The sequence below is a fragment of the Sphaerodactylus townsendi genome, linkage group LG03 (genome assembly GCF_021028975.2).
Source record: "Sphaerodactylus townsendi isolate TG3544 linkage group LG03, MPM_Stown_v2.3, whole genome shotgun sequence".
Lineage (NCBI taxonomy): Eukaryota > Metazoa > Chordata > Lepidosauria > Squamata > Sphaerodactylidae > Sphaerodactylus > Sphaerodactylus townsendi.
The window spans coordinates 81,949,480-81,962,299 of NC_059427.1; the positions used below are offsets into that span (position 1 = coordinate 81,949,480).

Here is a 12,820-nt window from a genome sequence, read left to right on the forward strand (position 1 = left end):
TTAATATTATATTTGGTATCAAAAATTTGGTTCTAAAAGAAATTATGAAGTATTTATTTTAAAATTAGCAATGTGTCTGTCAAAATAAATTGTCATGTGCAGATACAGCAAGGCACATTCACCATTTCAAGAAAGCAAACACAAATAATGAAGGAGAAGGGAAAGGTATTGACCATGAAGACAGAAAACCTAAAACTTTTATCTAGAGAGTTGAGCATCTACTTTGTCAATGAGGTATACTCTTTTAATAATACGCCTACCCCTGGAAGTGGAATGTAAACAGTGAATGAACTGGGAACTTGCTCTCCACACCAATTATTAGTTGCAGATGGTACATGAAAAACAGCCATTCTTTCTGGAGACATAAATATAAAAGTAACATTGTCATCTATCTACAGTTGTTTGAAAACTTACAATTTCATATTTTAACCAAGACTTTCTACAGAATCCATATACTGTATAACTTCTGCTTCCCAAGTGTTTTGATTACTTATTCCCAAATTACCAATAATAACTAGTTTTCTTCTGTTTACTGTGGCTCATCTATCCTTCATGACAAAGGAGTTGATAATGTGTCATGATTATGGATGTTTCCTCAGTTGACCTCAATTGTTAAGAAATTGGCTTGTGTGAAATTATCTACCACTCAACTGAAGGAAGTGAGCAGATATGTGTCTTGGTGCGAAAAGGAAATGCAGTCTTAATGCCACAAGAGACATAGAGGAGCAAACAGCTACTACTCAAGTTGGCTGAATCCATCTCTAGGGATCTACTATGAGGTAGCAGATATGATCTCTAACAGGAATGCTCCTTCATCTCCATATGTGTTCTACCTTTATATTTGTCAATATTTTATATTTGCCACAAAAATGACTTTTCTCCCTCCATTAAAGGGAAAGTTGGCTCCAGTAACTTCTGGCACATGTAACAATATAATAGCAATAGTTTACTCTCAAAGATTAGGATCCAGAAATTTTAAAATATGAATTTGAAGTAAGAAATTCAACAGAAGATAGTGGCTTCTCATATAGAAGAATATGCAATGCATTTAATGTATAACATACTATCCATTGTTTTTTTAATTATGGCAACAGATACTTTTGCATTGGCTGGTGTTTTAGTTTTTTCACCCATAGATAATTTTGTTCTTTGTGAAGATACACAAGGAGGTTTTTATGTGGTTATGATAGCAGCAGCATTTCAACACATTTCTATATTAGAAAAGGCTTCAGTCCAACATGGTCACCACTGAGGTTCCAGCCCTTCTGTGGAGATACCATTGCTTGTGTCTGCTAAACCTGTGTTGGTGGCTGTCCATTGCCTGCTGAGTGTTTGATGCTCCCATTCAAGGTGGTGGCTCTGAAAGTACAGGATCGACCTCTGATGGATCCCTCTGTATAAAGTCTCTCAGGCTTGTTCTGGCAATGGAAGAATGTGAGGAATCCATTTCGGTAGTTCTTATTCATCCAACCATAGAGTAGAGGGTTAGCAAAAGTTGAGCACATGGCCACCACATGGAAAACTGTATAAAGGAGTTTATACTCATGGTAGTTGAGCACCAGATCTAAGTCAATGGCAAGCTGGAAAATGTGGAAAGGAAGCCAAGAGACTGCAAACACCACCACCACCATCACTAGCATTTTTGTGGTCTTCCTCCTGCGGCACTGACTGTCATTCCTAGTGGTGGGGCTTATATGGCCTTTGAGTTTGATCCATATCCTGATGTAGGCATAGCAGATGATGGAAAGAGGGAGGACATACTGCAAAAGGAGCATGGATAAGCTGTATATGGTAGCATCTCTGTTTTCTGAAGGCCACTTCTCAGAGCAGACAGCTATTTTGAGATTGATGGATGGAATTTCTTCATATTTGTACTCTCGGAAGATGGCCAGGGGACTGGCTAGGACAGCAGCAACCAGCCATGTAATTGTTATGATGGTGAAGCTGATCTTCTTGGATATCCTCCTGTCCAGGTGGAAAACTATGCATCTGTACCTGTCCAGAGCAATCACAGTTAAGGTGAAGGTGGACACATGCACACTTAAAGCTTGAGCATAGGAGACCAGGTGACAAAGCGCAGCCCCAAACTTCCATTCATCAAGCAGAGTATAGGCCAAAGTGAAGGGCAAGCACAGCGTGTCTACCATTAAGTCTGCCAGAGCCAGGTTAGCTATGAAAAAATTGGTAACAGTCCTCATGGTTTTGTATCTCACTATCATGTAGATGACTAAAGAGTTGCCAATGAACCCCAACAGAATGATGAGAGAGTAGGCAGCTATCAGGATGATCTGGACTCCCAAGATCTTGGTGCTGTCCATCATAGCATTGGTGGATCCTTGGAGCCCCTGACTAGGGGTGACTATGTTCTTTGTGTTCCAGGCAAATGACCACTTTTTATCCAACATGTTCAAGATAGTAGTGCTGTTGGCTTGATCAAGCAACCCCATAATTAATTTTTTGCCACTAGGCTGAGGATGTATAAGTTAGCCACTTTGTCTGTAAACAAGAACAATAAAAAAATAAGAATATTTCACATAGGAAAAAAAACCCTGCATTTCAGGTTACAATTACTTATCATGGACTGGTACTTAAAACTGAGCCCCATTCCTACATTCCTCCCACTCCTCTACTAGAAGGGAAAATTATCATATCTGGGTTTCTGTTCATCGTTGCCATGGCCACTCAGAAAGAAAAGTTGACCTGCCTAGACCCCATTTTATATGCATGATATAATTATTACCAAAGAAACAGCTAAAAGGCTGGCCCAAGTTGAATTCTTTTTAAAAATGTTTTGTTTGCAAATTCCATTTATCTACAATTGAATAAGTAACGAAGACACCTCCAAATGTCAGGCTGACATAATCAAATAAACCAGACATTCTGCCCATCTATAAACCACAACCCCTTTCGCTCTGCAGTCTGTCATTTGTGACCTATTGCAACCTTGGCTCTGCTACCTGGAACAGGTTTGAATAAAACAATACAGATAAATATATCAATCAATACAGGCTTGGGAAGAAAATAAAATCAGTGATGGTTTCACTCATGAGTAGTTTCATGCTGAAAGTCTATGTACACTTACTGGGTTGTAAACTCCAGTGAATATGTATTAACATCCAGCTGCACAAGATGTTTCTTGAGATAGAGATGTTAAAACAAAGTCCATCATGGGGGCTCTGTGAGCCTTAGGGGTGGGGGGATTGTTCCCTGTATGGCTTATAGAACCATTACAATGTGTTGAACTAAGTAAAGTTAAGGAAATGTTTAGCAGGTCAAAACAGCTAAGTGATTTGCCGCTGTTATTGCAATTATGACTGTGTGTACATAAGACCTTCATATTATCATAGTCACATATATATGTCACATAGTCATATATGTGTAAAAATAACTTGACATGTAGTGTGAAATTTCGAATTTTCCAGTTTTACTCCCTGAGGTAGAATTCATAATTTGGGGTCATAATTTTTCAGGGACAATTTTATCGGTATTTATTCAAGGTTTCTGTAATAAGGGAAGATAGCCTTCCAACTTATTTGATTTTGATACTCAGGAGCAGCAGTGGCGTAGGAGGTTAAGAGCTCGTGTATCTAATCTGGAGGAACCGGGTTTGATTCCCAGCTCTGCCGCCTGAGCTGTGGAGGCTTATCTGGGGAATTCAGATTAGCCTGTACACTCCCACACACGCCAGCTGGGTGACCTTGGGCTGGTCACAGCTTCTCGGAGCTCTCTCAGCCCCACCTACCTCACAGGGTGTTTGTTGCAAGGGGGGAAGGGCAAGGAGATTGTAAGCCCCTTTGAGTCTCCTGCAGGAGAGAAAGGGGGGATATAAATCCAAACTCTTCTTCTTCTTCTTCTTCTACTAGACGATTTTTCCCATTACAATGTTTTGACATTCTGCCCTCCCCGCCCCCCCCCCCCCCCCGTCCACTCCCAAGTTAAGCAGACTAAGGATTTTTAGTATAGCTGTTAACCAAGAAAACTTGGGACTACTCACCCTTTATAGGTGTTAACTAACTAGCAACTCTAATTAATAGTCTCTATATTTTTTATTGATTTGATTTAAAATTTACATAAATACATTTCATCCTCTACCTCTCACTTTTCAAACCCCTAGCAGTTGTTACTGTTCTGTTCTTTGATCCATTTATTGTGAACTGGGCTCCAGTTCACAAAAGCTTATATGGGAATAAAATGTTGTCAGTTTTCAGATACCACCAGGATCCAATTGATTTTTTGCTACTAGTACCTACTTAAGACCATTTTGCTGTGAGAAAGGACCATTGAATAGCCTTGAGTGGGGATATGATTGACCTGCTTATCAGTTCTCTCTATGACTATCACGTGCTCCAGTCAAAACTCAATGTGTAACATTTCACAAAAAAATACAGGTGGCATAAGTAATAACACATTGGAGACAATGGGGAATGCAGATGACATCCTACATGTTGTCCCTACATGAGAGAAGAAGATTTGAAGTAGAACTACCGGTTCCATGACAATTTTTTAAAGCCCCCCCTCCCCAAATTTTCCAAAATCAACTATCCTTTGGAGCAGAAGAGTGTCATTTTCCTACTGCAGAAACATCCAAAATGACCTTTTTATGCTGAGGAAAACTTATGAGGATCCATATGTTTTTACATGTTCCCATTTGCGTCCAGATGTGCAGATGCTTTTCTGGTGAATAATCACAGGACACATCTTTGGAATTAAAATGGGCTGCAGCCCTCTTTATTACAACATCCTTAAGGCAGAAGCTGAGCCATCAAGAAGAGCACATCCGATCAGCAGCCTGTCAGCACCCCTGGCTGACCCTGGCAACAACCCCAATCCCTATTGGGGAGGATAGAGAGGTATAGGGCCACCAGGGCACCCGCCCTTTGTGGCCCTCTAACTGCTGGGGTGTCAGGCTCGAATTGCAGAAGCCTATGCCATGAGCCCGCCCCACCCCAAGCCTCTTAAGGCGAGTACGTCTGCCGCGCAAGCTCGGCCTCCCCACAAGGATGTGCTCCTCTGCCCAAACCGCCAGGGCTGAGACAAATAAAGCAGCACCCCCAACTCTTTAAAATTAGGGAGGGTGGGTGGCTCAGTTTTGCTCCAGGTGTTGAAAGAGGCCGGCGCAACCGCATGATGCCTAATATATAGGGAGAGTGCTCCAACCTTTCCAACTCGTGCACATCACCTGATCAGGGCCAGGTGTGGCTCAGCCGCCCAGGGCACGCATGCTCACTGCTCCAGAGCTCACCATGTGCCCTGCCCCCTGTCACAATTACGTCCTAGTTGAATCTAGTGCCGTTATTTTTCAGAAAACTGAAATATATCAGAGATAGGCTACAGAGTGCAAGGAAAGTGTACACTGCTTTCATCATGCTCATACACAGCAAACGGAATGGCAAAAGAAAGAAACATCCCTGCTTGTAAACATGATGAGCCAATAAGTCAGCAATGTGACTGTGCAGATATGCCACAGTCAATTGTGTGGTATGAACATCGGCTACATGTTCTGATTGGCTGCCATCAAGCACGTATCTGCTGCATAATTCTCTCTTCCCTTTCTGGCCATTCTTTACACCTTGCCAGAAAATAGAAACTCTAAAAATGGCAAACTAAAAGCAGATTTCAACTATAGATATCACAACATCATCAAGGGGGGGGGAAATGGTCAGATCTGGCAAGCCAGTTCAAATCCAAAAGCTGGAGGAACTTTATTCTGATTAATTGCCCTTCTGATTCTAACAACAGGATGTTTTGATTGTGTTTTCAAAACGTGTATTCTTAAATTTCACGCCCCTGATAAAGTGAATGCTAGTTTCCAAAAGCTTAGCCATAATAAAACTGTTAGAGCTTAGGATGCAATAGAACTACTGCAACACAAAGAAAAACCATCCTTCCTTCCATAAGGAAGACTGCTGCAACAATGCACATCTCTCCCTCAACTATCTTTATCCCTAGATACACCCCATGAATTTATCTAATCTTTTTTTTTTAAGTAGGTTGTGGCAGACTCATCTGTGTGTGCAAATATGGTTGTTATATTTTCTACTGTCAACGTTACTAACAATTGTTACAAACACTTTATTCCCCTTCTGTATGTTCAGTGGTTGTTGTCTAGTAATTAGAGTAGCTTTTTAATTTTTTTGCTCAGGAAAATAAGTTGTTGTCTTCCACCTTCTGCCTAAACTTTCATGTGGAGATTAACTTGGTGTCCTAGAGTTTTTACAATTATTCATTTGGTGTGTTTTGTGGAGCTTTGCTCTGTGAAGTATGTCAGCGTGTCAATCATGGGCCTAACGGTTAGTTGAAGTTGAGCAGGAATAGAGAAATGACAGCTGAGAGCTGAAAAATGAGGAAGAGGTGCAGAAAGGGAAAAAAGAAAGAATCAGGAATAATCTCTCTGGAGACAGAAAAAGGTCTTTAATTAAAATCCAATTTTTATTGTTTCTAGTCAGCACAATGGGAAAAGCATAGTTTGAAGGAAAATAATAGCAAAAGCAGCATACAAATAAATGACTCTTTTACACATTAAAGACACAATAGGGGGAGGGGACGGAGTTAAAGTAGTTGGTAGCTTTGCCCTTTGTACTTACTCAGAGGCAGCCTTACCAGGAAACCCCAAGACTCTGATTACATGAAAGGCTGGGTATTGTATTTTGGGGTAATGACAACAAAGAAGAAGCATGCTTTTACATGCAGGTAAACATGCAACATGCATGTGAGAAAGCAGACCCAGGGCAGGATTGTGACATTTTCCTTCTCTATTTTTAATCCCTTTCCGCTGGGGGATGTTGGTTAAAAATGAAAGAATGGTATATTCTAGGATTTGTAAATTTTGGTGAGCATGACTGACAGCATACCAATGATCATTAAGAAAGGTAAAAGCAGAAGAAAGGTAATTAATTCTTTGCCCTGTGTGCATTGAGAGTGTATGCCTTTCTTATAGCTAATATGCTGTACTTTATGCACACTATCACTGAACCATTCTTCATTGATAGTCAAAGTGCACCCCCCCCTCCTGTATCCATATATTGTCTGCAAGCAGTAGTGTGCGGCACTTGAGAATTGTAATGGACCACTTGCACTTATAAAGGCTTTGATAGAAACATGGAGGAAAGTGATAAAGTGATTTGACCCAGGTTGTGCAGGAAACCAGGGGACAGCAAAAGGCGAAGAAGTGGCTGTCTTTCCCCCCCTCTTCTTCAGAGATGGATGGGATCAATCAGTCAGACCCTGACTTCCTCTTCTCTATGGCACCTTTTCTGAGAAGACCCAACCATAAACCCTTTATTAATTTTTGTAAAATATTGTGATTCTTGCCTCTGCCTAGCAGGTTCAGTCTTCCGCTGTCTCATCTGGTTTGAACCTCAAGCTGTCTTTAGAGGGAAGAATTTCTGAGGACCAAACTAGACATGGCAGCACCACTGTCATTTTAAAGTCATTTTAAAATCCTGCCCTTCCCCACCCCTAATCTTTTCAAATGCCAAAACAGCCATAGAGAGCAGCAGCCATTTCAGCACTCAAGAAGGTGCAGGAGAGGAACTTAGCCTGCCACCATGTCTAGTTTGATGCTGAGTGTACAGCTTTGTGGTCTTTGTATGTCCAAACAGAAGGGTCAGAATGGGCAGTACAGTTAGTCTAGGTTGGACAGGGATTGTTACAGAAGGACCTGCACAACTTTGAACTTTATCTATCCAGGTACTTCTTCTCATACTTAGTTTTGTGCCAGATTCATATTATCACATGTACATTCAGCTGTTATTGGATCTCTGTCAGACAGTTTCCATCCAAAGCAATTCTGTCAGAAACTCAAGAGTGAATCAGTATCTTAAGATAAAACCATCCTGTCAAAATACAGAACATTCTCATTCTGACATAAATGAAAAGACCAAACTATTGCAAAATATAGCCAGAAGAGGGCAATCACATATATTATATGTGCAATTTATATTGCTTTGTTGAAGATTGCAGAATTGGGTAGGAAACACAAAAGCACACCCCTAACTCCAATCTCTGTTCATCTTATTTTCTGCTTTTCTGCCTTGTCAAGCACCTGACCCTGGAGGTGAACAAACTGTGAAAATGGTTCTTGAGCCTAAAGAAAGCATGAAGCAAAGGATAATGGAGAAGACATGCAAGAGTGGAAGATGCAAAAGCATGATCTTCTGGCTATTCCGCAAGCTCCAGGACATTTTCCACGGTCAAGAAGGCAAAGACCCTCTGCTTAATATTAAAATGAATAAGCAGTCTTTAGGCACCATAAGAAAGAAAGAAAGAAAGAAAGAAAGAAAGAAAGAAAGAAAGAAAGAAAGAAAGAAAGAAAGAAAGAAAGAAAGAAAGAAAGAAAGAAAGAAAGAAAGAAAGAAAGAAAGAAAGAAAGAAAGAAAGTTAATACTTCCATGCCATTCATAACTGGCTTTACCTCAGTTGCTTCTTTCTTTAAAATGTTTCTGACTCAACCCTTTGGGTTTGTTAGGTAATTCACATAAAAATTAAAAATGGTAATGTAAAGTTCCATCAAGTTGCAGCTAATTTATGGTGAGCCCATAGAGTTTTCAAGACAAAAAAAATGTTCACAGGTGGTTTGCCATTGCCTGCCTCCATGTCATGATTGGAGATGTCTTTTTCAAATATCAGTCAGTCTAATCAGTCTGCTTAGCTTCTGAGATCTGCTGAGATCAGGTTAGCCTGGGCTATCTAGGTCGCAGCAAAACTTAAAAATACAATGCAGTTAAAAGGTTATAAAAATACTAATTGACATGGAATTTTTTGTGGCCCAGAAAACTCACAACAGCCAGTTGATTCTGACTATGAAAACCTTTGACAATGCATTATAAAAATACATTAAATAAAAAACCAAACAATAACCGATCCAATTTTTAAAAGGCCATACTGATACCATAAGTAAACATACCCAAAACTATGACCCGCAATTAAATACCTTCAATTAAAATGGAACCCAGCAATATCAACCTATTTCAAGAGCACTCCATTTGAACAACTTGGTTCTTCCGAACAGATAGCTAGATGCTTGTGAAATACCTTGAAAGACGAAAACAGTCTCAATTGAAGATACCTGATATCAATTCCCAAGCTCACTGGAGAAGGAAAGGGGAAATGATCAGTGAATTATGTACCTGGCAGGTTCAGGTCTATCTTGACTAAGCAACCCAGTTCTGAAGAAGTGGGCTGTGTCTCAGAAAAGCTTATGCCCTGCCAGAAATTTTAAAGCACTTTAAAGCACTGCTGGACTCTTGCTCTTTTCTATAACCCAGTTATAGAGAATAATGGGGTGGGGGGTGGGGTGGGGTGGGGTGGGATATTCCATACTGAAATTGATCATGTGTGAGTCTTGTCACATGAACAAAAAAGAGCTGAATTAATGAAAGATTTCCTTTTTCAGACATGTCAGGATTTATGCTAGCAGAGATATTTTACTGGTTTAGAAATGGAGAAATAGAATGGTAATGGAAGAAGGGGAAAGGTAGGGTGCAGGAAGCACTACAGGTAAAGAGTCAGCATTCAGATATCTATAGCACTTATGCCAGCTTGTTGCTGTGGACTGCCACATGGAAGACTTCAGCTACAGATATGGAATAGAAAGCTATTGGAGATTACTGAATTAAACCAATTCTTTATGTGAGAAGTAGATCAGAAACAACTTGGCAAAAGATAGAGGTGTACTAGTAGACATATCAATGAAGGAGCTGGTCCTTTCTTCTCTAAAGCTAGTGGCTAGAACCCCAGCACGATGCTTCTGATGCTAATCAAAACAGACTAAAAGAAATACTGCTTGGGACATAGAAGGGGACAGAATTTTTCAGGGAGTGCTGAAGTATAGACATGGAGAAAAGTGATGTGTTCACACCATTCTCCTCTGTCAGCATCCTGCGTCCCATGCTCCCAGTCCCAGCCACATTTCAAAATTCCTGTCGTTATTGTTTGCACATGTTTCTGTAACACTAATATCTGAGGCTGGTGTCAGGCAGTACCATTCCAGAGACTAAAGGTGATATGAGCCATAATCACCCATTATATGCCCTCTCAGTTCTACGGCATGGACATTTACAGTGTGTAACAGACTTCCCTCTGTGATTCACCTCTGAAGATGCCAGCCACAGATGTAGGCAAAACGTTAGGAACAAGATCCACCAGACCACAGCCACACAGCCCAGAAAACCCACCACAACCAATTTACAGGTTTGTCATGTTTTGATTTGCTTCAGAGACCTGCAGAACCCTTCATGCAAAAGGAACTAGAATGCCGTGACAGAAGCAGTATTTCCATTTAACAACCTTCAACTCTCTTTTAAAAACTATTATCTGTCTCCTGCCTAAAATTTACTACATAGATGCTGCTTTGCAAATGTTGGCATAGACAAAACAAGCTAAATCTCAATCACACAGGAAAAACAAGTTCTCCCCCAGACTTCGCAGCAAACGAAAAATCAGGTTTTCTTATACCTTGCCCTTCCTAGATAATGAAATAAAAAGAGAGTCACTTACCTGAAGTTATTGTTTCATTGCTGTGCCAAACAGAAATTTTTGTTTATTTCCTCCCACTCTCCTTCCACTGTGTGAGATCAACTAGTACTAACCAAGGGGGGGGAAAACACTTTCTCAAAGTTACTTCCAGAAAGCCCTCCAAATTATGCAGAAGTCTTTTCCCCAGGAGTTTGCCTCATTCTTCGTAAAGGTACTGCTGACAAGCTACGCTTCAGCCTCTGAGAATGAGTGACAGTCCCTACCCTGCATAGCTGGATGCACTGTTAGATCATGAAGTGAGAGGGCGAAGGGAGTGCGTTTACCAAACAGCAAAGCACTGGGAGAGAGGGAGCCAGCAGCAGCTGCTGTTCATGCATTGTTCAGCCACTGCGGGGCTTCTTACACGGATGAAATGGCCTGTAGCATTCATACTGGATTCCTTCCCATACTGGATTCCTTCCCAATGAAAATATAGGCTGCAGACAGGGGTCTAGCCAGAGAACCATTTCAGGGATTCCTGAGGCAACACAATGTTTGCCTGTGGCACTGATCAGCTTCACAATCCTGAGCAAATCACTTCCATACTTCATAGCATTGATTATGTCTTCCTTTTTACACGTACAGATATAGATATTTAATTCTAGTAACTTTTGTTTCCTAGGGGTATATGCATTAGTTTACCGGCTGCTAGAGGAAAATGTTGTAAGCTGCTGTGGGGTCCCCACTGGAGAGATATACATGAAGTACATAAATAGCCAATAGCCAAGCCTACTGTTTGGAAATTGAAAGTGCTCTCTGGTACATGTGAATTACTTCTGTTAGCATATCTTAAATACAATTTTTAATTAATTAAATTTCTGTGTTACTCAACAGCACACCTCCTCCTTGATAAACTTTTATGCATAAATCTCAAAGACGGTACTAAAATGTGTCTCTCAATGTATCAAATCATCTAAATTACATTGATTTGATGTCTGAGGCTCAGGTCATTGTGGTGAACATGGGAAGTCATTCAAATCAGTTTTGATTAACATATGGATGTCACGGTGTGTCTCCGGAGAGTTTGTGTATGATTTTTCCTAACTTGGTGTACTGGATTCCTCGTTGTATTGCTGTTTATCATACAAACATACTGTATGCAGAATTATTTATGCCTAATAAAGGTTTACTGTACTGTACTGTACTGCATAAATCTATGCATACTTACACCGATTCAACCCAGGTGACTAACTTCTGAGTTCACATGTATAACTTTATCCCGCAATAATGAAATTAGGAAAATGTTTGAAGCAATTGGTGGAGTACCAAACACAAAAAATGCCAACCATATGACATCTCATTTGGTTTCTTCCTAAGCCGAGTTCCAGCTTTGAATGAAATATTAATCAGAATTGGGTGCTGTGTGGTTTCCGGGCTGTATGGCCGTGTTCTAGCTGCATTCTCTGCTGACGTTTCGCCTGCATCTGTGGCTGGCATCTTCAGAGGATCGTTTCGCCTGCATCTGTGGCTGGCATCTTCAGATCCTCTGAAGATGCCAGCCACAGATGCAGGCGAAACGTCAGGAGAGAATGCTGCTAGAACACGGCCATACAGCCCGGAAACCACACAGCACCCAAGTGATTCCGGCCGTGAAAGCCTTCGACAATACATTAATCAGAATTAATGCCGATTATAGCAACAGATGAGAATAAACATAAGCACACTTATTCCAGCCATACTTTTGATATGTCCAGCAGTTGTGTGAGAGTGAAGTGAAGGGCTGCTAATTGTTTCATCAGCATCAGCGTGCATAAACAAAAATGTTCATGATGTTTCACCTCTTGTATAATTTCAAGGCAAATTAGGAGGCTCCTACTGGGACAAAAGGAAAGCAAAAAAAGAGTTTCAGTAAACCAGTAAAATATTTTAATGGCATTCTGGATATCTCAAATTGCAATGTCTGTGGTCTTAAATTATAAACTGAGAGGATGAAGTGTTGGAAAGCAGGTGTTCCCTCAGGATTGATAACTGAAAGATTGGATCAACAAATATTGGGGGGATTTGGTTGATCAGGATTGTTGATTGGATCAACAAATTGGATTGGATCAACAAGTATTTGATATTTAGATATGCATCTGGGTTTACAATTGGCATAGTGAAAAAGGCTCCAATTCAAAAGAAGAAACAGCAGGTTTTCAGACACCTCAGCCTGAAACCTGGTATCAAAACGAATATACAACCTAGAACCCAAGAATAAAAGGTATATAAGGTTTTTTTTTTTTTGGGGGGGGGGTGTGGTGGTCAGAATCCTGTACCAGTTTGAGCTGAATGCTTGTGTATGTTGAAATGCAGATCTATACAAAGC

The 12,820-nt window shown here is 40.5% G+C and overlaps 2 protein-coding genes across 3 annotated transcripts in view; one reads left to right on the top strand and one right to left on the bottom strand.

Moving 5' to 3' along the window:
- Positions 1-8,505, top strand: part of LOC125427650 (glutamic acid-rich protein-like) — a 42,537-nt gene extending 34,032 nt beyond the window's left edge. The window contains exon 3 of the mRNA XM_048487183.1: positions 8,042-8,505. Coding sequence (XP_048343140.1) covers positions 8,042-8,403 — 362 coding nt within the window. The 3' untranslated portion in view covers positions 8,404-8,505. The remainder of the gene's footprint in view (positions 1-8,041) is intronic.
- Positions 40-10,847, bottom strand: LOC125427649 (neuropeptide Y receptor type 2-like). Of its 2 annotated transcripts, XM_048487181.1 has the most exons (3): positions 10,498-10,847; positions 9,034-9,089; positions 40-2,496 (listed from the first exon to the last, which is right to left on the bottom strand). In XM_048487181.1, exon 3 carries the CDS (start codon positions 2,445-2,447, stop codon positions 1,293-1,295), a length of 1,155 nt encoding a protein of 384 aa, XP_048343138.1. In that variant the 5' UTR covers positions 2,448-2,496; positions 9,034-9,089; positions 10,498-10,847; the 3' UTR covers positions 40-1,292. The 2 variants fall into 2 exon arrangements, with proteins under 2 accessions (XP_048343138.1, XP_048343137.1); XM_048487180.1 differs by lacking the exon at positions 9,034-9,089.
- Between the last annotated feature and the right edge of the window lie 1,973 nt (positions 10,848-12,820).